The 17,316-nt window shown below is 41.2% G+C and overlaps 1 protein-coding gene and 1 long non-coding RNA gene across 15 annotated transcripts in view; one reads left to right on the top strand and one right to left on the bottom strand.

Moving 5' to 3' along the window:
* LOC119014608 overlaps nucleotides 1–17,316 on the bottom strand; it is a 162,642-nt gene that overhangs the window by 129,937 nt on the left and 15,389 nt on the right. The gene's annotated exons all lie outside the window — the stretch shown is intronic.
* The window catches only part of grin2ca (glutamate receptor, ionotropic, N-methyl D-aspartate 2Ca), a 63,977-nt gene that overhangs the window by 36,641 nt on the left and 10,020 nt on the right, over nucleotides 1–17,316 (top strand). For both annotated transcript variants that reach the window (XM_037089933.1, XM_037089934.1), the window contains 4 exons: nucleotides 279–393; nucleotides 5,304–5,515; nucleotides 14,560–14,728; nucleotides 17,021–17,174. In XM_037089933.1, the coding sequence (XP_036945828.1) occupies nucleotides 279–393; nucleotides 5,304–5,515; nucleotides 14,560–14,728; nucleotides 17,021–17,174 (650 nt within the window). The remainder of the gene's footprint in view (nucleotides 1–278; nucleotides 394–5,303; nucleotides 5,516–14,559; nucleotides 14,729–17,020; nucleotides 17,175–17,316) is intronic.

Consider the following 17,316-nt stretch of genomic DNA (forward strand, 5'->3'; position numbering starts at 1 on the left):
CACTCGTTCATTAGCAATGATCAATGTATGAGAAATTCTGTTCTGTTCATCACGAGTTTCATGACTTTCAAAGTGCAGCAGCCCTCGATGATTATCACTCATACCACTTCAATTGAGAAGCTCCAGCATCTCAAGAATTGTTTCCAGTTTTTCTTTGTCTTGTGTCATTGTAAGATGAACAACTTTGCAGGATTGCTCTGTCGGTGATACAAAACAAGCATCTTCAAAGACGTCATACCTTAATAATCATCCCTCCATTGCGTCTTGTTTCTCTGCAGGCACATGTTGAATGTAACCTGGGAAAACAACGACTTCTCCTTTAACAGTAACGGTTACCTGGTGAATCCAGCCATGATCATCATCACGTTGGACCGAGAGAGACAGTGGGACAAGGTGAGCTTTTCACACAACACTTTACTTTCGTCGCAGAATTACTAAATTTATTTCGAGAGCTGTTCTACAGTGACACTGCGCCTGTCTCTGACGTCTTCTCCTGCATGCTAAAAGCAGAGTGATTTCATACATCACTGGTCTCTTTGTAAAGACCAGTTAGAGGAGTCAGAGCTCTACTGATACCAATGAACCACTTAATGAAGGATCATCTCCTTAGCACACACACAGTGCCACACATTTCACACACACATCTCTCTTACGCCGCCTACTTTGCATTTCTTCAGAAGATATTAAAAGAAAACCCACACACACACACTTCAGTCAGTAACTTTGCAGCAGCATGCCGCCTCATTGACTTTGTTGGAGATTGAAACATTAATTTAACCGCAGGGGGCAAATGTGATGCGGACACAAGACGAGTGGCGTTCACTTCCTCTGGTGGTTGAGTAGAAGGTGTTTAGTTAAACATCACGCTCAGAGTAAACAGCCACAGGAGCATCAAAGCTAATTATGTTGTATTGATGTTTTCTGGTGCTGCATCCGATTAATTTCCAATGTGCTATCAAGAGTCTCAGCTAATGAGAAGCCGTGATGGTAGAAGAAGAAAACAAACAGGTTGTGTATGAAAGCAGCCTCGTCCAATGATATGGGTGTGTGTGGTTTTTTTTTTTAAAGAAAATACTTGACATTTTAGTGTATTTATTTGTAGTCAATTATATGTTGGTCAGTCAAAAATGTGTAAAATAAAAATATATTCCTAGTGTCGCACCAAGGCTGTGCACACACCAATTACATTACTTGACCTCCAACACTACCATCGTTTTGCTATTTGGAAATCAGCAGTTTAGTCAGGCGACGGGCGCTATAACGGACATTTCACTTATCACGCTTGCAAGGAGAGTTGACTGACAAGACAATTGCGGAGGATTTTTTTGTCAAAGCAATAAACAAAAGTAGACAACAATCACTAACTGTATTTAAAGACTGACATTTAGGGATTTGGGGGAGCTGCTGGACTCTAACAATGTTCATCTTCGAAGGCAGGCAAATCATTAGTTTGAGGTAAAACTGCTGTGTTTCTTTCGTTACTGTTCTGCTAGTCCTCTCCATTTGTGCTTCTTGGTAATGCGGTGCATAAAACAGCAGTAAGTGTCGGGCAGCAACAATAGAGACAATCTTAAATCAATCAGTCAACAAACAAACACAGGAGTGAGGAGAACAAAGACTAACGGGATGAGCACCTTCAAGCTAGAGCTTTCCTTTCTCCTTTTCTTTCATTTTGTATTCCTGATGAGCTGTCTTTCATCTGAACACAGACAAAAAGCAGCTGTGTTTTGCATTTTTCTCTGAGCCTCCTGTGTTGTTTGCTCACGTTGAAGAGCATTGTTCTGCACTGCAACACTCCCAGTAGGTTAGGGAGGTTTTTAACCATCTTAATATCCTCATCCTTTGCGCTATCAAAGACAAAAAGGAAAGTCGGCTCTGTAAACTTCCTGGAAGTGAAGTGTTGCGCCGTCTCCAACAATTCTACGAAAAGAGAACAGACTCAAAAAGACTGAAATTAGATCATTTCAGTGAGAGTAACATGATTTGGATACATCACCGTCCTGACAGGGTTTATTTATGTTCCAGAACAGTTGGGTATAAGGTTATGGTCGTGTCCAATCAGACGCAGTTTCATATTAAAGATAAATGCTACTGACAGAGAGACTTCTTGCCGCGAGTTGATGCCAAATGTGTCCTCTCATTCACCCACGGACTCCAGCACTCTTTTTTTTTTAAACACGCTGACCTTTACATAAACCTTCTGTGGGTGTAAAAAATTATTTTGTCACACATCATTTTGCTCATTTCAGAAAGATTTTCGTGTGAGGCGACACCTTTTCTTGCGCTTCACTTTCTGTTGCTTCTGGCTTCGTTTCTCTGAGAGCTGAAAATCAATTCCACCTTTTGATTGCCTTTTTGCCAGCCGTCTTATTGTACATGTCGCAGGGCTGCCTGTCTGTTACGTTCATACATCACCTGTGTATAACCAGCCTCAGCCTGACACGGCGCAGCCTGATAACTCACATTACACCCCTCACCCTTTCTATTTATTAACTTAAAATCGCTTCAATGCTCTTATCAAATGGAGTTTGCTGTAATTTGCTGCTTCCAAAAAGAGTCATTGTTCGGCTCCGACTTCGTCCTGGATCTAAAAGTCAGGGTAACTTGGTGAAGATGGAGCGAGAGCATGACAGAAGAGAGTGGCGACAGAGAGAAGAAGCCCCGGAGGAGAGAGGGAAGTGTTCCTGTCATCGCTGTTATCTGGCAGGGTGATATACGGGACTGGAAAGCTGCCGTTCTCTGGCTGTGTATCTGTGACACACATACAAACTCTGAAATTACAGTCTCATCGGCTGGTTTGTAAACCACAGAAAATAATCAAATTGAAGCTTTTTCCCCGGTGGAATTTTTTTCCAACATAAACTATGCTACTAGAGTGACAGTCTTCTGTCATGACACCACTGTTTAACACGCAGTGTAAAGAAAAACAAAGGGGTTTTCTTTCCTTGTGTTTTCTGAGATGGATGAATAATGAAGATCTTCCCAGTGTGAGAAGCCACAGGGACGGGATGTTTTTCATCTCAGTAAATTTGAAATTCTGATTGACTCGACTAAATGCCCATGAGTGGAGCGATAGGTAAACATCAGGACGGATCAATATGACTGGCAGCAGAGAGGAATAACTGAAAGGATCCAGAGAGAATTTGTGATATTTGCACTTCTTTTCCCCCCCACGCTCAGTTTTTTTCATTTCACTGTGACTGACGGTGTGATCAGACAGGATTGTCCCGCTTCCTGCATGAACAACAGAGATTATGTGGGAGGAAAAACATTTTGTCCAGACACTTATTTATTTATTTTATTTTTTTAGCTCTGCGGGAAGTTAATGACATTTACAGCAGCACAGTCGAGTGTTTGTGAAGCAAACAGACAATCGTTTATATGTTAATCGGCTCACATTCGCACCACAGACCTCATATCAGAGGTAAATCGTAAGTGTAATTGATTCATCTCCGGAAAACAATCTAACAGGAGGAAACTGCTCTTCTCATCTCATATTCCTCATCTGTACCTGTGACACATCATGTCATTTGTCCTCATGCTCAGTTTTGTACCAGGACCTCACACTTCTCTTTCCATTCTGGTTGGAGTCATTCTTGAAATAGCCGTCACTTCTCAGAGCATGAATAGACTGTTTTCCGGACATTTGAAAACGATAATCGAACCCACAAATGATGATGATCCAGATACTCAACTGGCCTCAGGAAGGCCAATTCTACTGTTTCTTTAATTAGCATGATTGGCCTTTTAACATGTAATACTTGGATTAGGACAGAACACAAAACCGGCTCCATAAATTAGTGCTTTCCAGGTTTAGCATGGAATAACTTGACTCTGACCCAAACCACTGCCAACATCTATGAGATGAACTGGAGTGCAAACTTCAAACCAGACCTTATCACCAAACATCAGTGTTGCACCTTGCTCGTGTGGCTGAAGGGACCAAAATCTCACAGAAAGATAAAAAATGGTATTTAGTATGCATACATAAAGAAAGTTTTCATTTTTCTCACAGAGAAGCGCTCTGGAGAGTAACTTAAAAACTAATTTGTGTATAAAAACAAAACCACACCACTTGCTCATATAGTTTGTTTTGCTTTACGAAATTAAAATAAATATTTTATATGTTTTTTAAATTCATGCTTGATGATTTAATTATATTATGTTGATTACAGCCTTGTAAATGAGAATCCCTGAACACTTTATTTTGGTGAATTATTCAACTTAATCATTCCAACCTTGACCAGCCTCGAGCGTCTAGCTTTTGCAAAGCATGTGATTAAAAAACACTGAAATCAATTCAGTAAAGGTTAAGTGATATATTAATCATACAACATCAAAACTGTGGGTGGGGTGTTTTGTTAATTAATCACCTCCGTCTAAACATCCTGAGTACACGAAACAGGTTCGACAATCAGAGAGTTCATGTTTCCTGAGCAAAATATAAAAAAGAAAAAAGAAGTGCTTGTCATTACAGTGTGCTTACAAATATTAAAATCTGTTTGGAATTAATTTGGTGAAATATGGCAGCCAAAGCAGATTTTAATAGCCACGTCTGATTCAGCATAAAGTTAACAGTCAGTGTTATGTGTTGATGTTTCTGGATAATTGGGGTCCAACTGGTCCTCTGCGACCTTCACTCCTTCATTTCCCCGCCTGAATTAAACACAGAGAGTCAGATGGGTGAATTTGTGGAACGTGCTACTAAACAGGTCACGGCTTCTTCAAATAAGTGAGCTTGAAATGTTCAATTCCAGATCTTGATTATGTATTCAGCTTGCTTGAACGCTCATTTCCCCACAACATCCAATTAAAATTAGCTAACTGGTAATATGGAAGGGGGTGGAATTGCTTTGGTTGCATTAGATGTGTAATTGCTCTCTCTACATCCCCAGTCAGCCAAAAATCAATTTCCTCTAAACTGTCGTCGAACTAAAGCTCCCCTCGCTGCACCGGGTCCAGATGCACAAATCACAAAAATGCGCGATAACAACATATACAGCCAGAGAATTGGGGACAACTGTATTAAGATTGTAGGTTGTGATAGACAGTGTTACGTGGTCGTGTCCTCACTGGTCTCATCAGAGATTTATGGAGAGACAAAAAAGCTTATTTCTTCAGTGATTCTCATCTTTATTTGACGCTGAGTTAAACAAGTTTATGGCATCCTCTGCTGTTCATTTATGTGGAAGGTTTCAGAGGAATCATTGTTTTCCGTGCTGTAACACATGAGAGTCAAGCAGTAACCATCTGGAGCTTGGTGCTAAGATTATTCACTGTTGATTCACTGTTTCTTCCTTCAGGTGGGGACCTACGAAACGGGGATCCTGCAAATGAGATACCCCGTGTGGCCGCGGTACGGCTCCTACCTGGAGCCAGTGTCGGATTACAGGCACCTGACAGTGGCCACGCTGGAGGAGAGGCCCTTTGTCATTGTGGAGGCAGTGGACCCCGTGACTGGTACATGTGTCAGCAACACTGTACCCTGCCGACGACAGTCCAACAAGACAGAGGCGTAAGTCAAGCTGACGCTCATCAACACTCAACTGTCCCTTTCCAACAAACACACTAAAGGCTTCAGATTAGAGGAAGTCTCTCATCCCCTCGTTTGCAAGCAGAGTAGCATTCGTCATTGTGATGCTGCCAGAGCAGAGAAGATAAGCTAACTCATTGTGAAAAAGGTGACTGGAGATATGCTCACATCAAACTTTGTGGAAGGAAAAGACTTCCACAAGATAATCCCACTTGTTTAACCAAACTACAAGCTACCATCGCAGCGACTACAACTAGGAAAGTAAGGGAACTTGCAGTGAAATTGTGTGCAGATCTGCAGACTAATGACACTTTTCAACAGCAACAACTAACACAGCTGCAAATACTGGGGTCCTAAATCGTAACCACTCAGTTAACGACTGTTATGCATGAATGTCTGAGGGAAAGTTTCCGAAAATGGGACGCAGCTCGATGATTTCATTAGAGAAAATTAGACAATTAATCACAGAGTCATACACATAACTGTAAAGTGATGTTACAGGGAGTTGCCTCCAGTATTTCATCATAAAAAAATAAGCACAGGCAGAAAGTACATAAACAAGTTAACAGCCAAGTTACCTGCCGCATTAGTGTTAAGTACCTGGAGCTAATTTAGCATTTAAACCATCTGAAACAACAGCCAGCAGGTGAGAAAAGTTCTGTGTCTCACATTCTACCAGTATAACAAGGCATTTTGGCATTGGTTTTGAGTCAATTGGTCAAATGACATGTAAGCTATTGAAATTTATTGATTGTTGAGGCTCATCCCCAGGTCATCATATATTGATGCTTTGGGCTGTCGACACACTGCCACATCAGCGGTTTGGGTTTCATCGAAAATCGAGCTTCATGATCGAAAGCAACCATGTTGAGCAAACATCAAGTCAATAAACCAAATCTGTCTGGATCAATCTGGAGAAGCGGAAGTCATGGTTTCATTTCCTGTTACCAAACTGAGCGTAGACCATCTAAAGTCAAAGCCACCATCTGAATCAAACTCACCTTATATCACTGTACATTCCCACATGGGCTCACATGTTAACATGCCTTGCTTAATTGATTTTGTATCTAACTTGAGAGCGCCATTAGGTATGAGATTAAGAGGCTCTTCCCTTGCCATTACCCCAGGCGTGGCTTCTTATCACCCAATGAGGTGAGATACTCATTAGGCTGCTTGGCCGGAGAGCAATATCCCAGGGATCACCCTGTGACCCAATCAAGGAAATATATGTGCTGCATGGTGGGGTATCAATTAGATGGGACGATTAGGCCAGGTCATCAATCCTCAACACCTAGAGACTGATATTGGTGTTCATTAGTGGGGGAGAGAAGCGCTGGCTATTACCCATTACTGACAATAGCGTTAACGAGATGAGGGGAATGGAAGACGAAGATCGCGTCCCTTCAGTGTTATGGAGCACTGTAGTGCTTTATTGCTCATGCTGACCAAATCACCCTGCCTGTATTCAAAAAAGTGCATAATTCCCCCTCATTGCACAAAGGCTCTTTTCGTGGATCTGCAAAGAAAATCAAAGGCAGAACCAGATAAAGTCAATAAGAAGTTCAATGAAGCAGTGAGCACTTTGGTCAGCTGAAGGAGAAACACTGACCAATGAACGTTGCAATGAAGGGTGAAGAGGTAGATTCTTCTCCAAGCTTCCGACGGTCAAACTGAAGATAGATCTTTGTGCCTAATGAGGCGATGGCTGAATCTATAGAAGGGGTGGATGATGTGAGCTCAAATGTACATCAATAAAAGGGATAATCCACTGGAACATCATTTTACCTCTTTCAACCCAATCATCAAAATAAATGTTAGCCAAGTACATTTCAGCAAAACCACAGAGAAGTTAAAGCTTTACGTCTCTTTATGTTCAGATTTATATTTACGTAGGCTAAATTTTAGCTGGTTAGGCTAAGGTACAAAAACTATTCCATTAGGGTTAGAAACACATCAAATACCTGTTTTGGTGAACACAAATACTGCTGGAGATGGTCCAACTTCCAATGAAAAATATCTGATTTTAGTTGCAACAAACACAGTTGGAAACAGTTCCGAGTTCTCCGTAAAAATAATCAGCAGTTTCACACTCATAGATGCCAAAGCGCAGACTCGAACTGTGGTCATCCGTCTGATAGGCTCATTACCTGTCAAGATCTTGTCGTGCAATATCAACTTAAACTTAACTCGTCAGTGCTCTCCATTGGACAGACTATGTAATGGCATCACTGCCAAACATATCTTTGGTGTTTCTGAAGTGCAATTTCTTGTTACTCACGGCAAACGTATGCCAACACTTGAATGATTTATTTTATCAGTCAACCAATTTATCAATCGGCCACTGTTAAGAACAAAAAAGAGAATTGGGTTTCCTAATCAGTGATTCGGGGTGACCTTTCCTTATCTGAATTTCCTGCACACCTACTAGAGTTCCCCACCACGCTCAACATGTCCACAATTTAGACCCACGTCAGCGCTTTGTAAATGGGGAGTCATTGGTCATGCAGGTCCTCCATTCCAATCCCTCAACCCCTTAAATCCCATACATCCCGCCTGCCCAGTACACCATCTGCGCTGCTCAGTCATTCGTCCACAGACAGGCCTGACAAACAGCCACCAGTGCCCGACTCAGACTTGGCGAAAGAGGCACAAAGCAGTTAACACCAGCTCTTCCCTTGGAGTCTCACATGTTTCTCCAGTGGGATCAGAAAAAAGGTCCAGAGCTCTCGTCCTCACTGCTTTTGTACTGCAGGGAGACTATTCTCTCCCTGAGAGCGTGTTGGAGGAGATTAATTCAGAGGTAATGCCCTGGTGAAGGGTGGTATTGACCTGGGAAGATAATGTCATCATACATTAGCTGTGTACAATGGGAGTTAGATCATGAGTTGATTTAATTAAAGCTGAGGCTGAGTGCAGCGGTAGACGAGTTCCCCTGAGTCTCAGAGCAACAGGATCGAGTACACAGCACCACAAATCTGCATTAAACAAACTCCACACATCGTTGGATTCACAAATTAATGTTTAAAAATTGTAGCCGTATACAGAGAGTGCAGTATTCTAATGTTTATGCACTCAAATAGAGATCTTACTCACCACTGGTCCACAGTACAGCTGTACTTGTAAGCCCTCATGAATTCTGATTACCCAACAGGCCTACAAGGCACCTGAGTAAGAGCATGTGTGTGAAGTGACTTTTATTAAGATTTCTCATTGCAAAGGGAAACGTTCACCGCGTTTATGCCGTGCAGCGGGCCCCCAGGTTAATGAAAATACAGCTTTACTTTCAGGAATGCTCTAAAAGACACTTTGAGAAGAGTAACTACACCAAGACCACAAAATCTGCTGGCCTTTGCAATTAGAGTGCCACTTTTTGCGGTACAGCCATGAATCTACTATTTAAACATGAGAGGATACAGTCGTGCTGCCAGCTGGCCATGGCAAAGCACTCCCCTGCACACACACCCCCCCCCCCAAAAGCATTTTCTCATTTTTCCCACCAAACAAAAGAACAAGAACAAAAATCAGAGTATGAGCCGTGACATTTGATTTAATAATCTGTGACGTCATAACAATGCAAAGTCAAAAGGCTGAGAGGGGACTCATTGGAGTCAGATGGACTGCAAAACTTTTCCGATGCAGTTGTTTCTTAAAGTTAGCCAGAATAAAGAAACTAGATAATCAATCTGTTTGGTAAAAACAACTTTATTTCTTCCAAATTTGTAATATCTGGTAAACCCTCTGAAATTTATTTTGTGACCTCTTCTGGTCTCAGCAGTTGGTAACACTTTGAATTTCAGATTCTTCAATGTTGGTGAGTCAACATCACCGCAACTGGGAGAACAGAGTGAGACTTCTCTAATTTGGTTTAATATAACAGCTTTTAGAAGAAAAATTGCTTTGTGCAGCTTTGCAACTGTTTTAAATAAGTGAATATTTTAAGGGTGTCTCAATGAGACTGTTGGCTTTAAACTTTCTAGAGCACAAATGCAGAAATCCACAACCACACAGATGGTCACTGACAGTGTGCAAACACACACACACACACACACACACACACACACACACTGCCATAACTGCTGCCTGTCACCATTCATGGAGCAGCTTGGAAACATTATTCTAAGAATGTACACACTTTGAATAAATAACCTCACACACATTTGCACCAATTCCCGAGGACCTATTTTAATGCAATTGGCAGCCGATTTAAAGCCCAGCCTTGAACCCTGGCATCTGGTGAGACGGGGGATGTTGGGACCACTGTGTTTACTCGCGGTCTGCTGTGGCAGCCTTGTTTTCCTCGAAAGTGTTCATTTGTTTCTGTTTGTTGTGGCGCGGCTCTGCCTGCTTGATGCCCCGCCTGTCCGTCTCATTGCCTCCCGGTCCTGATGTGTGGCCGCAGAGTCCATTAGACTGAAGGTGTGGGGGAGGTTAGGGGTGACGTGTCATTAGTGCTCTCTGCATTGCGCCCATGGCTCACTAGTTTGCTGCCGCATCACCTCACACTGCCTGCCGTATATTCTATAGAGGTGTGTGGGTCTGTTTGGGCTTCTCTGAAAGCAAACAGACGTTTAATGGCGGACCGTAACCTCTCTGCAGATGAATATAAACAGAACGGATCGTCAAGTTTGGCTAAACTTTGCTGCCAAGCTCACATCAAGGAGCTTTGGAAATGGATTTCCTAAACTATGTAGAGGCTTCATTTATGGGAAAGCTCTGCCTCACCACATAAGGAGCTCTTCTAGGTGCAGTGGCCTGTGTCACTGTTGTAAAGTTCATCTGTAACATTTGATTTATATGATTACTTAACCAGATTATTCTCAAATATGAAGCACCAGCCATCAGTGCAAATTCTGACCTTTCAAAGGTCCTTTGTGTATTGTCACAGAGAGAACACAAAAACTTAAATTATAACGTACTGCCGACTTTCTTTCAAACCAGTCAGAGCAAGCAGCCAATTTAATGCCTCATTTCTCCTTTATTTTGCTAAACCGATGTATCAGCAGGCCGATATTATCGGACAGCATTGGCATGTCACAGATGTATCGGTATTAGAATATATTTTATCGGAAATGCGCAGATATAATAACTTTTTTAGACATTGTAATGAAGAAAAATATACTTAGATTAAATAAAATGTATTAAATGTATTAAATTCCCAATAAATAATATTGCAAAAGTATTGTAGTGATGACTGTTGAGTGATGACTCCACCAACACATGGCCGGAGCCAGTGTCAGTATCTGACCAACTGAGAATGAGACTTATCAGCAGTCAAATGTTGATTAAGATTTTAAATGTCAGCGTCACTAAATGACGTTTTGAAGCTGTACAAGCAGAAAAAATCTCTAAACTGAATGCCTTGATTTTCTTCTTTTCTGGAAAAATACTTTTCATCATTTTGTTTTGGTTTTCTTTGATTGGACTGGACATGATATGAGCCCACTGATGGCCCAACCCAAAAGAAGAAGTCAGGCACTGTGAATGAAAATAAAGCGGCAGGCAAAACTGCTCATTTTATCATGTGTAATGTTTTGTGACATAGTGGACGACAGCCAGCGTAGCATCTGTGACACCTCACAACATCCTGACAAACAGACAAATCTGTCAAAATGTTGTGTTGCCTTCTCTCTCCCCTCTCCTATGATGTGTTCGGTGATACTGGCCGATGCACACAGTGGTAAACGTGACAAAATGAAAGCGGAGAGATAATGTTGGTGCTGTCAAGTGGAACAGTGAAGTCAGTTCCTGGCAGACGGAGAGCTATGATTGGTCAGGATCCAACTTCTAGTCTGTCTCTTAGCCAAGTCACAACAACTATTTATGACTTTATGATTGCTAATCTTACACAGGGACTATTTCAGACAAAAAAGATCATGGAGTCTGGTCAATGTATTAATCATGAGCACCACAGCAGAGTGAGGAGCACGAGCAACATCTGTCAGGAATCAAATTCAGTTATTTTGCCCTTCAAAGAGACATATTTATGCACAATACACCTTAATGTTAGAGGTGAAGGGATGAAGTGGTTCTGGAACAAGAAAGAACGATCAATCATTTTGTCTGTAAATAAGGAAGAAAACACAGGAGACATCTCCAAATGACTTGTTTCGTTTGATCAACAGTCCGGAAAAAGAACATAAACACGGATAAGCAGAAAATCCTCACACTTCAGTTAATGTTGCTGCTTGATAAAAGGCCTCTTCTCTAAATCCGAGCAGAGTACAAGATGTTTTACAAGGCACTGGACTTGTTTTCTCCCCTCATCCTGACTCACATCACTGGCGTCATCCAGTTAATGTGAGACTGAAGGACATTTTTATCCCCAAGTTCCTGATAATCCTGCTGATAAGTAAGGGGAATTGATTTCAGCCCTTACGTCAGCCTCTTTTACTTGGTATGCTGAGGCTGAAAGTGTCCGTTTAGCTTGAGCTGCGTGCTCTGTCTGAAGATCAGTACTGTATGAAAGCAGGTACACCAGGCTTTCTCTAGGCATGTGGTGGGTATTACACAAGCCTGAGTGTGTTCTCATTAAAAGGGTTTAGCATACTTTTAATAGTCCACACCACACCCAAGTCTGGGTCGAAGTGTTTGGTCTTTAAAATAAAGAGACGTCACATAAAGGTGCCTACGTGTAGCATTTTAAAAGCAATATAAGATTAATGGTTATACAGCAGCAGATACTTCAGAGAAACAGGAGACAGACAGAAGAGGCAGTCTGCCAGACTCTATCCTGCATTTTAGATCCCATGCTACTAGTTCAGATATGAAAGTGCTGCACAGTAAAAAAAGAAAAAGAGGCTGCTATTATTAGAGCAGTCATGACATGAGAGCTTGATTTATCCCCGTCAGTTGGTAGGTGTTCATGGGTAATGTGGTCTTAATCTTAAGATCAGAAGCAATGCAAAGTAACAACTAAGAAACAAATCCTAAAATTAACTTTATTTACAAAAATGACACCAATGTTTCTCCACTTAATGCAAATCAGAAACCATTTCATTTATTCATCAAACACACACCGTTCTCATTTTTAGAGCATTTCACTGAAACCAACTTTTCTAGCGCAAATTGGAAACATTTGATATTAATTCACGATTTGCTGCTTTCCTCTTTTGTATAATTGTTCAACTAAAAGGGTTAGTTTGGATCACAGCTATCATGTTAAAATAACAAAGTCGCACAGTAACACTAACTGATTAAGTGGGGATGTGGACTTGGACTCAAGTGGACTCGAGTTTCAACTCAACAAAAGAAAATAAACAACTTGAGAGTTGCAACTTATACTCATCAGTAAATGACTCGTGACTGATCTGACGACCGGACTGACTTATCTGTATTCATTTTATGTTCTTGTAGTTGAAGTGCGGGTCATGTCTGCAATGAACACCGCAGTAGACCAGCAAATCCTGTCTTCTGCGAGGTAAAATTACCATTTTTGTCAAAAGACTATGGAAGCTGCGAAGCCAGCCATATAACGGCTTCAGTTCCCCGTCTAAAAGGCCTGTTTGACTGCAAGATAAATTGGTGAAAACGTTCTGAATACAGCTTACACTTTCTACTGATATTGATTTTTCTGAAATGAAATACTGAAATTGCTTCTGGCCCTCTCCACACAATGCTTAGCAGATAAATACTTCATACAACCATTCAATCCAAATGATCCCTTGGGCTAATGGAAACAGATTGATCAAGATAATATTTTCAAGGTGTTTTTTTTTATTAAAAAATAAAAATCATGGTTAGTGGCAGCATTAATAAATATTATGTCAAATTTTCTTTGGGAAAAGGTAAACGGAGACATTAAAATATGCATGACTGGTATTAAATTTATCCTGACCCTGGTACATATTGTATAAAAAATAGTTGATACTGATGCATCAAGTACTCATTTAGGACTTAAGGTAACATTTTAAGACTGGTTGCCGTTGTCAAGGCCAAATAATTCAGCAACGAGTTCCACTCCTGTCTGCCATTGTTTGTTTGTGATTATTTCATGTCGGATTTGTTTCGTCCTACCAGCTGTCCATCCATCTGTTGGGGCCGTGACACAGTGCACAAGCCCGTAGAGTAGCTCCAACCCTCCCACCTGCAAACCCCCCTTACGCATTTCTTCCCAACGTCGGATCCCAGGCCTGGATGATGAGGAGATGGCTGGTCCTCTCCAAACCTCCATCACCTACTGTGGGTTTCTTAGAACCCAAAGTGATGTCTTTACATTGGGAAAAAAAGGAGCAACATTAAGTCCAAAACCCAAAGACTCTTCAGTCTCTGGAGGAAATCCTCATATTTAAGATGCTAGAATACAAAATGTTTGACACTGCTGCGTGAAAAATAACCAGCAAAAATGTCTTGTCATCAGCATTATTTAACATCAGAAATCTTCTGTTTCTGTGGTTTATAACTGAGTTCTGCTCTGGGTTCAAAAATAAATACAGTGGTTTAGATGACGTCAACTACATTGTGTAATAAGACGCACGATACACCGGATACATCCTTTAATTAAGTTAATCCTTACTACGCTGCTGTTTGTTATATCATACGGATGTTTTTGATCATTACAGCTCAGCCATAATCTTTTGTTTACTGGAAGACGCTTGTTTTCTAAAACAGCAGTGTCTTAATCCGCTGTGGGATAGGCCAGACGTTTGGTGTGACACAGAAATAAGAAAAAAAAAACTAAACTGTAGTGGACTGTTGAAGGTTATCTTTTCTTATCAACCAACACATCTAAATATCTCAAATATGACTTCTGATTACAGTGGGATTCTGGTACGATCTAAACAATATATTGGATCTAATAATTGGAGATTTTCCTGCAGTTGATAACATATAATGGGAGTTTAATGGGATCATCGATAACAATGAGAACTGAGCAGTCTAGAGAAACTTAAACCAATAATGTAAAGAAACTAGTTCTCAAAGAGAGCAGGAAAGACGCTACGCTGACCTCCAAATGAAATCCCACATTTGTTGTTAATGATGATCAGAACCATCATATACTCTGTTTTTGTCCTGTCTTTATCTTTCAGTATCGTGGGTCACACCGAGCCGTACACAAAGCTGTGCTGTAAGGGCTTCTGCATCGACATCCTGAAGAAGCTGTCCCGCAACATTAAGTTTTCCTACGACCTCTACCTGGTCACCAACGGCAAGCACGGCAAGCTGGTCCGAGGCATTTGGAACGGGATGATCGGAGAGGTAAGAACAACCACAAGGCTAGTTTAACGTAGCAGCAGTCCAACTCCACTCAGGACGTCAACACAGTAACAACGCCATGATTATGAATGAGATCAATTCTCTGTCAGCTGCTTTTTAAACAGCCTGGATTGAAAATTCACCAACATTTGATTTATTTTTGAGGAAAGATCATTAATAATGACTTAAATCGGAAGACGTGTGTGGATCTGAAAGGCCTTCCTGTAATCAGCGATACAAGTCTTAAGGTCACTTGATTGATCAAATGCTAGATTTAGTCTTTCTACATCCATGGCCTTGCATGTCAAACACTGAATATGCTGATCTCACTGCGCAGGGAAACTTTCATGAACAGCAAACCAAGGGAAATATATTCCTCAAAATGCAAATCATTTTTATAAATAATTTCATGAAATCTGAGTTTTTGAAGGGTAGTATTGCAGTTGGGGGTGCTTGCAGGAGATGATTCTTACACCAGAAATCGAGAGCTTTTATTACCTGAACTGCAGCTTGCTCACATCTTTCCTTATAGACATCTGGACATTTCAAACTGCTTTGAGAGGTAAGCATGCTTATAATAGAGGCTAATGAGAGCTAATTCTGGTAGTAGTAAGGAGCCTGCTGATGAAGCATGGCCAAATGTTAAAATCTGACTTGAATGAGAAGCAGGAAGGAAATCCTTTTTATTATGGTTAATAATAAGTTTCAAGTAGAAACAATCAATATTATTTTTAGTCCTTATAACTCAGCTCGAACTTACTGTGCATACGGAGTCAAATCATTTGACCTTTTTAAAGAGAAGAATATGGTACAAATATTCACCCGTCTCTGCTGCCATTTCCAATTTTGAACATTGCATATAGAGTGATTTGGATCTATAATGTCAACATTTGTGTGATAGTGTTTTCATTAGTGCTCAGAAATCAGAGCATAAATATTGAATTTGAACTTTTCTTGATTATTTGTTTATTCCTTTTGTATATGATCAGAGTATAATGCACTGATTGAGTCATAGCGGTATTAAAATGAAAATATATAGACACGTAAGAAAAATCAATTTATTTCATCACAACGCCCAACAATCTGTTTCTCGAATGTGAAATGCCTTGAAGACTATAGTCAGACTTGAAATAGCCTCTGAATTTCTCCATTTGCATCAAACACACAAACACAGTTTAAACACAACAAGTCTCCAAAAAAAGGGCTATGTGTAGTCATTCATCTAATAAGCAAAGCCATTTAGTCGGATGCATCCCTCTATTGGTTTGTTCACGTAGCCTGATCCGTTTATCGGTAAATACCTCGATCTCTACGACTGAAGGTGTCCACAACCTAAAATCGTCACATTGCCCACCTTTACCTTGATTATAATTAAAATACTGCATGTGGCTGTGGGCAAAAAAATAAAAAGGAAAAGCAATCTGAAGTCAAGATTAATGAGTACATGAAAAGGTACCAAGGTCAGTGTGGTGAGTGAGGGAGGGACTGCTGTAGAAAAAGGAGGAGCAGGTGTCCTTGTGAATAATCTCTACAGTCAGGATCCTCCTGCCGGCCCTCCTCTTGAGGAGTTGGAGGATACAACATTAGCTGGCCTTTTATTTCTATGTTTTTTTTCACCAACAAGAAGGCTATTGTGCCCAATGAGGCATCAAACGACGTAGGAGAGCTAATGGCTTGCATGAGACGGAGTGTCTGGACTGTAAATCTACCAGTCCTCTATCAGTATGATAAACAGTGGTGTGGTGTGGCAGAAAAGGCTGGAAAAAGCAGTCACTGGGGGTTTTGAACTGTACTGTAGGGACTCTGAAAGGTTCTGACATTAGCGAGAATAGCATCGCTTCCTATTCAGCCTGAGCCCCAGTCACCTTTAGCCTGGAGCGATTAGTTTCATGTCCTGCTTGTGATATACTGTCACCAGACGACTTATGTAATAGGCATTATGCTTTATGCTGAAATACCTTCTAGTGGATTAGAGATGGATTAGATAGTGGATGCTGCTTTACAATGCATTGGTGAAAAAAAGGACAGATAACATCAGGATAGGCTTTTCAGTTGTGTCCGCCTGGCTGCTGGGAGGGCGCCAGAGGAATCAGACGATATATCACCCTCAGGGATGGAGGCCGAGTGTGATGACTTCACTGATAGATGAGATTTATCAGAGGTCAGCGGTGGACGTCCAGCATTATGTCCGACACACAGGGTCCGATTTATGATCGCGCCAGACAAACATCCGCTTTCCATTTGCACTTTCATCTCACCCAAAGAATATCTCTATTGACTTTCCCTCTGCCACAGGTGTTCTACAAGCGGGCGGACATGGCCATCGGCTCACTGACCATAAACGAGGAGCGCTCTGAGATTATTGACTTCTCAGTGCCGTTTGTGGAGACGGGGATCAGCGTGATGGTGGCCAGAAGTAACGGGACTGTCTCACCATCTGCCTTTTTAGGTGAGAAACTCCTCTGTGCTCCTCTGAAGTAATGAAGACATATGGCTGGTCGCGCCTCTGCTTGGAAAAATACGCTCGAGGTATCAACACAGCATTGTGGGAGCCTAGTGGTATAGCTGCATAATGTATAATGTGATTGCAA

The sequence above is a fragment of the Acanthopagrus latus genome, chromosome 23, assembly GCF_904848185.1.
Source record: "Acanthopagrus latus isolate v.2019 chromosome 23, fAcaLat1.1, whole genome shotgun sequence".
NCBI lineage: Eukaryota > Metazoa > Chordata > Actinopteri > Spariformes > Sparidae > Acanthopagrus > Acanthopagrus latus.